The sequence below is a fragment of the Scyliorhinus canicula genome, chromosome 27, assembly GCF_902713615.1.
Source record: "Scyliorhinus canicula chromosome 27, sScyCan1.1, whole genome shotgun sequence".
Taxonomy (NCBI): domain Eukaryota; kingdom Metazoa; phylum Chordata; class Chondrichthyes; order Carcharhiniformes; family Scyliorhinidae; genus Scyliorhinus; species Scyliorhinus canicula.
This window is the reverse complement of record NC_052172.1, coordinates 13866821-13877938: the sequence shown is the minus strand read 5'-3', so window position 1 is coordinate 13877938 and position 11118 is coordinate 13866821. Positions and strand designations below refer to the sequence as shown.

The following is an 11118-nucleotide window of genomic DNA, read 5'->3' as shown; positions in this document are numbered from 1 at the left end:
TTTTGGGGCACTATTTTCGAGCAATCGTGCAGTACTCACTACACGACGGATCTGTGGCGGTGCAATGTTGCAGAACACAGGGAGCCAATTGGTGTTTGTTGATCATATTATTCATTATCCACAGTCTCACTCAGCTGGACATCTACCAGATTTTTAAAATTCATTTACGGGATGTAGGAGTCGCTGGTTAGGCTGAGCGTTTATTGCCCATCCCTAGCTGCCCTTCAGAAGGTGGTGGTCAGTTGCCCTCTTGAACTGCTGAAGTCTCTGAGGAGTAGGTACACCCACAGCGCTGTTAGGGAGGGAGTTCCGGGGATTTTGCCCCAGCGACAGTGAAGGAACGGCAGATATATTTCCAAGTCAGGATGTTGACTGACTTGGAGGGGAACCTCCAGGTGGTGGGGTTCCCAGGTATCTGCTGCCCTTGTCCTTCCAGATTGTAGTGGTCATGGGTTTGGAAGGTGCTGTCCAAGGAACTTTGGCGAGTTACTGCAGTGCATTTTGTAGGTGGTGCACACGGCTGCCACTGTGCGTCGGTGGTGGAGGGAGGGAGTGTTTGTGGAAGGGGGAGTAATCAAGCGGGTTGCTTTGTCCTGGATAGTGTTGAATTTCTTGAGTGTTGTTGGAGCTGCGCTCATCCAGTCAAGGGGAGAGTATTCTATCACATTCCTGACTTGTGCCTTGCAGATGGTGGACAGGCTTTGGGGGGGGTCAGGGGTTGAGTTACTCACCCTAGGACTCCTAGCCTTTGACCTGCACTGGTAGCCACATTATTCGAATAGCTAGTCCAATTCAGTTCCTGATTAATGGTAACCCCCAGGATGTCGATAATAGGGGATTCAGCGATGGTAATGCCATGAATGTCAAGGGGCGATGATTAGATCCTTTCTTGTAAGAGATGGTCATTGCCTGGCGCTTGTATGGCGTGAATGTAACTTGCCACTTGTCAGCCCAAGTTTGCAATGTGCAAAGCTGTTCCAGAGTGAAGCACGATACTCAGCTACTGTGTAGCAGAGAACCCAAAACTGGGTTCTTAAAGTTCTGGTGTTCCTGCTAGTTTGTGGATGAAATTGGAGCGAGTCTTCAGTTTAACTTCTTGCATGGTCAAGGTGAAAGAGGCATGATATGGTTTTGGCAACAGTTGGTCTGAGGCACCAGGTTTGACAGGAGTCAGAGTTTACAAAGGTCTTTACTGAGAGCACTGTTAATGTCCTTGAAATCTCTCGCTTGGTAAGCACAGCAGATACCATCTGCATAGATAAACGTGCGGCTCCAAGTGTCTGGCAGGTCATTGACGTATGGGTTGAACAGGCTGGAGGCCAGTATTGATCCTTGAAGTAGGCCATTTCGCTACCTCTTCCATTTGCTGGCTTTGGGCCCCCATATGGGCTTGAAATAGTCTGTTGTGAAGGAGAGAGGTGATGGTGTCACCAACCCAGGGTGGTAGGCCCTTAGAAAGGTTGACCAGTGGGCCTCTGTGCCATAGTGTCAGAGGCTAGAGTGAGTGCAATCCCGGTTGCTCATGAGGTTTTCCCGGTGAGTGTGGCGTACATTGTCTCGTGTTGTGAGGAGATGGTCAGCAATACCTGGATCACCAGATTCTTCAAATTCTTTTGAGGCATTCTCAAAATCCACAGTCACAGCAAGGAACACACGTGGAAAAAAAACAACGCGGAATGCTTGTTTTGGCAGCTTTGAAGAGGGCCTTGATGAGGCATGTGCATGCCGTGGATGTGTAGCCGGACCAGATTGCATGATGGGAAATTTGGTCAAGTACTACAATAAAAAGTGAACAATGATGGAAAACCACAGGTGTTCAGGAACATGACTTATTGTGGGGAACCACAAGAAAGGAAAAAATAGCAACTTTGTGGTGAAAAGGAGGAAGAGGTGCTGGAACCAGACAACCGTAGACCCTGAACAGGAGGATCATCTGACTTTTGTGGTTGCAAAGAGCTGTTAAGGCCAAAAAACAGCCGACATAGGGATAATGAAATCGGTGTGTCCTGTTTACCAGACATTGGGAGAGTGACCTCAGTCATATGAGGGTCTTATTTGTCATCAAATGTTCTTGAACACTGAAGAAATTGGCATAAAAGTACAAGAGATCGAAGCCTCAGGTGTGTAAACCCTGGGAACGACTGTCACAGAAGATGACCCGGAGCCAGTGGCTTGGAGACCAGCAAGTGCCCACGAAGAAGAACCTGGCCATTTGTCCTGAATAGGACTGGAGTTTGATTAGTGAATTGAGTACCGTTTATTAGTATATTCAGTTGAAGAGTCTGCGTGATATTCATTGAGTTAAAGTGACATTCACTGAGTTATTGCGTGCATGTGACAAAAAAGTCCGTGTAATATTTATCACATTTAAAGTCGGTGAGACGTATCAGTACAAATAAAGAGTCTTTAATTGAATACAATCAGTGACGTGGCAGATGTTATAGATATAGAATTTACAGTGCAGAAGGAGGCCATTCGGCCCATCGAGTCTGCACCGGCTCCTGGAAAGAGCACCCTACCCAAGGTTAACACCTCCACCCTATCCCCATAACCCAGTAACCCCACCCAACACTAAGGGCAATTTTGGACACTAAGGGCAATTTCTCATGGCCAATCCACCTAACCTGCACATCTTTGGACTGTGGGAGGAAACCGGAGCACCCGGAGGAAACCCACGCACACACGGGGAGGATGTGCAGACTCTGCACAGACAGTGACCCAAGCCGGAATCGAACCTGGGACCCTGGAGCTGTGAAGCGATTGTGCTATCCACAATGCTACCGTGCTATGTAGCTGTAGCTTCAGCCACAGGAGGATGTACATCAATTATCCAGTCTTTGATCCATATCGCTTGATAAATTTCAGAGCAAAAGAATTTATCTTAATCTATATCCTTGCTTTCATATGTCATAATAACCTGACTAACATAGCTCTATCGGGTCTATTTATTAGTGATTTCAATTAACTTTGCCAAGAAGAATGTTTTTTTGCGATAGGGGTTCCTATGCGCGATGAAATATTTCCTCAACTCTAGATATATTCCCATGATGTGGTAAACCCTCAGGGTCCATTTAGGGTACAATGACTTTCTGCACTGGAATGCAATAACAAGTTTCCAGGTGATGACATCTTAGAATAGGAAGCGTGAGCTGGGGGTGGGGCTAGTCAGCGGTGGGATCCTTACCACTCCCACCACTGATGTTAAGTAGCAGTAGAAATGTCCCCACGATCCCAGCGGACCACAGGCTGCTTTCCCCTTTGAGAGCTGACCGGTGGCGAGTCGACCTCCGGCGGAGGGGCAAGGTGGAGAAGGCGGGGCTTTCATGAATAACCTCAGCCGGCACGGGAATCGAACCTGCGTTGTTGGCGTCGCCACCGCGTCACGAACCAGCCTCCCAGCCGACTGAGCGAAGTATCAGCAATCAAGCAGCACAGCAGTGGCCATCCAGTTCCCCAGGCTTATTTTAACCATTCATTATCGGTTACGGTTGACCCAGTCTTTCGTCTATCACCCTTGATAAATTTAGGAACAGGAATAGTCCAATCAGCTCCTTGACCCTATCCCGCGCTGACTGGATCACGGTTGAGCAGAAGAGAAGGGGAGAGGAGATTTGATCGAGGCATTCAAAGTCACGAGGAGGCTGAACAGAGTCGGAGGACAAACCGATCCCGCCCCTGAAAGGATCGAGAACGAGGGGGCACAGATTTAAAAGCAATTGGCAAAAGGAGGAAAAGCAGGGGCAGCACGGTGGCACAGTGGTTAGCATTGCTGCCTACGGCGCTGAGGACCCGGTTTCGAATCCCGGCCCTGGGTCACTGTCCGTGTGGAGTTTGCACATTCTCCCCGTGTGGGTTTCGCCCCCACAACTCAAAAAGATGTGGTTAGGTGAATTGGCTATGCTAAATTGCCCCTTAATTGGAAAAAATAATTGGGTACTCTAAATTTATTTTAAAAAAGGAAAAGCGACATGAAAAGGATTTTCACACAGCGAGTGGGTAAGGTTTGCAATGCACTGCCCAAGAGTGTGGTGGATTTAATCGCAGCATTCGAAAGGGAATGGGACTGATACCCGTAGAGGAAGGTGGTGCATGGTTTCGGGAGAGAATGGGACAGAGCGAGTTGCTGATTCAGAGTCGGTGCAGAAGCGATAGGTTCCTCCGGTGCCGTAACAATTCTGTGACATCTCAACTGAATCGAATTTGCTGCCCCGCAATTATCAATAATTCCACCAATCTAACTTTAAATTCCCCGTTAGCCTGGTCAAAAAAACAGCTAGAGGAAGCGGGTGTCTCTCCCCCGCCTCCCTGTGAAAGGACGAGGTGCTAAAGATTCACTTATTAATTAAAGATCAAAAGATTAACCAGACGTCTATACCTCGAGTCTATGAGACTGTATTAAAAACAATTGTGGATTTGTTGCAGCTTGTGGTTATATGCAAGATAGCCACTTTGGACTAAAACCTTTGCATATTTTTTTCTGTACTTATTCTCCTCGTTATTTTGGGGTTGGCTGGCTCCTGCAAAGGTACAGACATGTCTCAGATCTGAGAAAAAGACGTCATAATAGGCTATTGGTGCCTCTGATATGCCTGAACATAGTGGGAAAATTTTATCCTGTATTTCCATTGGCCGTACGAGCACATGCTACAGGGGAAGGTGCGCCATTTAACCATGTTTTCATTGCCTTGTCCTCTGCTCCCTCATTCTCTATCTTACCCATTAACACACACGGAGGCAGCAAGTTCAATGATAAAGCTGAACCCACTGTTTGCTGCTCTACTGTCTTATTCACAGACACTCAGACGTTTATACTGTGCTGTACCAATCCCGAGGATTTGATGCGTTATCTGTAAAAAATGGAAAAGCTCTAATAAAAGTATATTTTGGTTTTTTTTAAAAAAGGATTGTCCAGAATCGGGGCAGCACAGTGGGTTAGCCCTGCTGCCTCACGGCGCCGAGATCCCAGGTTCGATCCTGGCTCTGGGTCACTGTCCGTGTGGAGTTTGCACATTCTCCCCATGTTTGCGTGGGTTTCGCCCCCACAACCCAAAACGATGTGCAGGGTAGGAGGATTGGGCACACTAAATTGCCCCATAATTGGAAAAAATGAATTGGGTACTCGAAATTTATTTAAAAAAAGGATTGTCCAGAATCCAGTGGATCCACAAAGTTGAATTTGTTCATACATTACCTCGCCCTAAGAGGAGAATGGAGGATCCGGGAGGGGTGGGTGGGCTGTGAACCGCCCCAAGCACCTATAATCCAGCAATCTCAATTTAGAACATAAGAGCGTAAGAACTAGGAGCAGGAGTGGGCCATCTGGCCCCTCGAGCCTGAGCCGCCATCCAACAAGATCATGGCTGATCTTTTTGTGACGTCAGCTCCACTTACCCGCCCGCTCACCGTAACCTCAAATTCCTTTACCACTCACCGTAACCCTGAATTCCTTTACCGTTCAAAAATCGATCCATCTTTGCCTGAAAGACGTTCCGATCTGGAGCATTTTTCACAAATATTTTGTTTTAAATGGATTCTATTATTGGAAATAAACACCATATTCACAATAGGGTATTCTGCACAGAACTGCCCCCCCCCCCACCCACCCCCGCCCCAGGACTTGGAATCAACACTTTCTTCGGAATAGCTTCACATTATGCAATCGGATTAAACCATTAACAAATATTCACTGGCAAGTCTAACAAGTCCACATATACCGTGCTTCAAAATTAGTTTGTAAATTGACACACGAGCGTGGATTGAAACAGGAATCAGAATTTCGGATGAATTAATAGAATCTTTATTTCTAAAATCTGTTACCCTCCCCTCCCACCCCCACCTCCCCCCCGCAATGAACAAGAGGCTGCCTTTTGACAAGTGGCTGCAATTTAAACGTTATTAGTAATTTAATGTACCAAATATTCCACAGTGGAATACAGTGATTACAAAGTTATCATACTTAAATACAGATATTTTGAACAAATACAGTACAGCACATTAACCTGGACTCCAAATTCACTTTATCTTCAACAGGATTATATTAATACAAAATCAGGAAGTTGATTATTACAGTCCTTGGTCTCACTTCCGCCTTTTCAGTGAAACATTTAAACTGATGACCACACGAGGATTTTCTTTTAATCATTTTTCTTCTCTCCCTCTGCTTTCTCCAGTAGAGCTTTTGGGGAATTGTTCTCTTTCGGCGCCTTCACAGAGTCTTCGCCACTCGTACCAAATTCATTCATTCGAGTAAGATCCACTCGATAGATCCAGCGTTGGTACAAGTAGATAAAAAACACCACATCTGGTTTGAATGAGAAAAAAATATGGAAGCGTGTGTTATGCCAGACATTCAAAAAGCCATCTAATGGTATTCAAGCAATAGCCTCAATATCCTCATTCATTCAAGCAATATCCTCAATGCAGATTAGAAGACCATAAGAAATAGGAACCAGAGGCCATTCGGCCCCTCGAGTCTGCCCTGCCACAATCGGATCGTGGCGGATACGACATTCCTCATGTCCACTTTCCTGCCCTCTCCCTGCAACTTTGATTCCCTCACGGATCAAGAGTCGATCTCAGCCTTATATACACAAGGACTCTGCCCCCATATCTCTCGGTGGTAAGGAGTTACAAAGGCTCACAACCCTCAGAGAAGACATTGCTCTTCATCTCAGTCTTAAACTGGCACCCTTGTATTCTGAGACTATGCGATCTGGTCCGTGACTCCCCCAAGAGGGGAAAGCATCCTCAGCACTTACCCTGTCAAACCCCTCAAGATTCTTTTATGTTTCAATGAGATCACCTCTCAGGGGCTACCCTGTCAAACCCTCAAGAATCTTCCCGACCTGTTTAACCTTTGCTCGCAAGACAATCCCTTCATACTGGGGATCCTCCTAGTGCACCTTCTCTGAACTGCCTGCAATGAAATAATGAGAGCAACTGAATGGCTTCTTCGCACCCGCCTCAGTGACGTGACAAGGCCATCAAATCTCATTAGAGGCTTTCGATTCTCGGAACACCTCACAAGATCTAATGAAACCTTGTGAGCCGTCACGATCTGGAACTCTCCTTTACTGGGTGCGATCTGGATCCATATTTATCTATTTTTAAAAAGTGAGACAATAGGCTCATTCAAATAGGTTAGCACCCGATTCTACCGAGGCTCAGGAACAAACACCTGCACCCGTTTTGATAGCGGGGTAGTTTGTAGGTGCCGAGAAAGATCCCGCTATACGTGGCTAAAACAAGACTTTTTGAGCATTAAATGACGTCCAATATCTTTCCTTAAAAGAGGGGACCAGTTAGGGTGTTATTATTATGCATCTTCTTATTTAAATACATTGCTGATGTCATCAGCAAGTGGTGTGACATCATTACTTGTTGGTGTTACACGTATATATTCCTATTTAACTGCTGTTGGTTCTAATTCTTTTCTGGTACGGTTATTTCGATGTTTAGCTAGCTGTTCCCGTTCCAGAGTCCATACTGTATTTTAAACTTTTTATATATTAAAGATCAACTTTGACTTTAAGATTAACGTATTTTGACTACCTGTTTGTGGTCAGGTTACCACAGGACCAAAACTGTTCACAGCACATCCAGATGTGATCTCATCAGACTCCCTTACTCCAACCCCCTTGAAATAAGGACCAACATCCTGTACATCATCACATTGCTGTTAAGCGGGATCTTGCTGTGCACAAAATGGCCGCGGTGCTTCCTGCATTCCAACCGTGACTGCACTTCACAAGTGGATCCAACTGCCTTGGGACCTCCTGGAGGTTGAGAGAGGTGCTATATAAATGCAAGCCTTTCTTTCTTAGACTCACATAACTGTTACAAGCACAGGGCCATTCAGCCCATCGTTTCTGCGCCACCTCTCCAAATGAGTAATTCACTGGGTGCAATTCTCCCAGCTTCTCCCCTAACCGTCTAGCTTCCTCCTGAATGCTTCAATTGAACATGTCTCCACAAAACTCTCAGGCAGGGAATTCTAGACCTCAACCACTCACTGTGGGAAAAAGTATTTCTGTCTATCGCTTAAAGAATTATTCCACCCCAGGAGGCGATGATCACACGGATGCAATATTCGGCAAACGGAGGTTGCCGTCAAAATGCCTCAAGGCATTCTTCAGAGTACTTGAAAGAGGAACAGCAGTTGAGTTTAATAGAGGTTAATTGAAGGCTTGGGAGAAAATTCACAACCTGAAAAAAAAGTTAGCATGGCGAGGTCTCAGGCAGGGGCTCCAAAGAGCAGGGCCTAAGCACCCAAAAGCTCTGCCATCAATGGTAGAATGCAAAGATTCGAAAGACTGAAGGGGGCAGGAAGGAGTGTACATCTGCGGCAGGCTCAATGGCGAGGCAGGGAGAGTTCCTCACATTGGGGTTAGAGGCAATTTGGGAGGCGGGCAGAATGGTGTTTGAGGAGATGGCTTGTCAAGAAGGGAAACCCAGAGTCCGCCATGGATTTTGGAATACATAGTAAATAGCTTTAGCAGAAGACAATGAGGCAGAGTAAAGCTAGACATGGCCGATCCAGAGCCAGTAATTAAAGGTCAGCAGTACCCCAGCTACATTTCAGCTTGTACCCTGCAGATTGAAGGCAGTTGGTGCAGGACTTTGTTTCGTGTCATAAGAGTTTTACAATGCAGAAAGAGGCCCAGCAGCCCATCGTGTCCTCCTCCTCTCTCTCCTCCTCTCCTCTCCCCCCCCCCCCCCCCCCGCCCCACCCCCAGAGTTCCAGATTCCCACCACCTTCTGGGTCAAAAAGATGTGCAGGTTAGGTGGATTGGTCATTCAAAATTGCCCTTAAGTGTCCAAAAAGGATAGGTGGGGTGGCTGGGATAAAGGGGACAGGGTGGAGACGTGGAGCTTAAGTGGGGTGCTCTTTCCAAGGGTTGGTGCAGACTGGATGGGCTGAATGGCCTCCTTCTGCACTGTAAATTCTATAAAGTATTATGTATTTTCTTTTCATGTCCGGGATTTCATGTCTGGACTGTACGCAGAACAATACTTTTCGCTGTACCTCGGTACACGTGACAATGAACCAATCCAATCCACATTCCTTTATAGGTCATTAATGTACAGACAGCAAGGGACCCAGTACCGATCCCTGCAGTACAGCGCTGAACGCAAGCTTCCAGTCACAAAAACAACCTTGGACCAACACCTTGGGCCACCGCCGCTGAGCTAATTTTGGATCCAAATTGCCCTGGGTCCCATGGGCCCCAGACCCCCATATGGAACATTGTCAAAAGCCTTACTGAAGTCCATGTAAACTACATCAACTGCACTGCCCCCATCTACCCACCTCGTCACCTCAAACATTTAATCAAATTTGCTAGGTATGATAGATAGAACAGTACAGCACAGAACAGGCCCTTCGGCCCTCAATGTTGTGCCAAGCCATGATCACCCTACTCAAAACCCACATATCCACCCTATACCCGTAACCCAACAACCCCCCCTTAACCTTAATTTTATTAGGACACTACGGGCAATTTAGCATGGCCAATCCACCTAACCCGCACATCTTTGGACTGTGGGAGGAAACCGGAGCACCCGGAGGAAACCCACGCACACAGGGGGAGGACGTGCAGACTCCACACAGACAGTGACCCAGCCGGGAATCGAACCTCTCCCATTGACAAAGCCATGCTGACCATCATTGATTCATTCTTGCCTCTCCAAGTGGCGATTAATTCTGTCCCGCAAATTTTTTCCAATAATTTCCCTACCATTGATGTTAGATTAATTGGCCTGTCACTGTCCTGCAAATCTGGCCTGTAATTACCTGTTTGTTCCCTACTTCCCTTCTTGAATAATGGTACGTTAGCTGTACCCTCCTCCCCAGTCCTCTGGTACCTCATCTGTGGCCAGAGAGGATTTGAAAATTAATTTCAGAACCCCTGCAATCTCCTCATGCCTCACACAGCAGCCTGGGATACATCTCATCTGGGCCTAGGGATTTATCCACTTTTAAGTCTGCTAAAACCGATAACACCTAATCCCTTTCAATGATAAGGTGTTCAATTATATCACAGGCCCCCTCCCTGCTTTCTATACACTTATTGATCCTCCTCCTCCATAGCGAGTACAGATGCAAAATACTAATGCAATACCTCACTTATATCTTTCAGCTCCACACACACGTTGTCACTTTGGTCCCTAATAGGCCCTCATGCCCCCTCTTCTCTCTCCCAATTTCTTTTTAAGTACCCCACTCCCCCTGCACTTTCTATACTTCTCTAGGGCATCCACTGTATCTACCATAAACCTTCCGTTTCTCTCTCCCCCCCCCCCCCCCCCCCCCCCCCCCCCCCCCCCCCCCCCCCCCCGATCCATTCCTATATTTCCCCTGATGTCCAGGGTTCTCTGGACTTTTTGGTCCCACTCTTTACATGAACATGTTGGCTTCGTACTCTATTTCCTTTTGAATGACTCCTACTGCTGTGACGTGGATTTTCCTACTAGTCCACTTTGACTAGATCCGGTCTCATCCTATTAAAATCAGCCTTCCATCCCCCAGCCCCACCTCCCCCAAATCAGAAACTTTATTTCTGGTCCATCCTTGTCCTTTTCCATAACTACCTTAAATCTTACTGAGGTATGGTCACTATCACCAAAATGCTCCCCCACTGACAATTCTACATCCTGCCCAGCTTCATTCCCAAAAACTACCACCCCCACTCTTGCAGGACTTTCTACGTGCGGACTCAAAAAGCCCTTCTGGATGCACAATTTTGCCCGCTTTAAGCCTTCCACACTCTGTCTATCCCAATTAATATTGGGGAAGTTGAAATCTCCTACTATTATTACCCTATTGCTTTTACACTCCTCTGAGATTTGCCTATGTATCTGCTCTTCTCTCTCTCCCCGCTGGTTTGGGGGTACATTCCCAGCAACATGATCACCATCTTATTCTCCCAGGAGATATGGGCATTGCTGGCCATCACTTATTGCCCATGCCCAGTTGTTACCTTCTTAAACTGTTGCATGTTCACATGGTGAAAGTACTCCCACATTACCAACTAAGGAACAGCTTAGATAGGATTTATTCCCAAATCAAGATGCTGTGTGGCAGTACAGTACAAATTTAATTATTTGCTCACGGATTGT

At 46.6% G+C, this 11118-nt stretch overlaps 1 protein-coding gene across 1 annotated transcript in view; it reads right to left on the bottom strand.

Annotated features, from left to right (window-relative positions):
- Positions 1 to 5879: 5879 nt before the first annotated feature.
- The window catches only part of clptm1 (CLPTM1 regulator of GABA type A receptor forward trafficking), a 63415-nt gene continuing 58176 nt past the window's right edge, over positions 5880 to 11118 (bottom strand). The window contains exon 14 of the mRNA XM_038785973.1: positions 5880 to 6301. Within this exon, the coding sequence (XP_038641901.1) occupies positions 6135 to 6301 (167 nt within the window). The 3' untranslated portion in view covers positions 5880 to 6134. The remainder of the gene's footprint in view (positions 6302 to 11118) is intronic.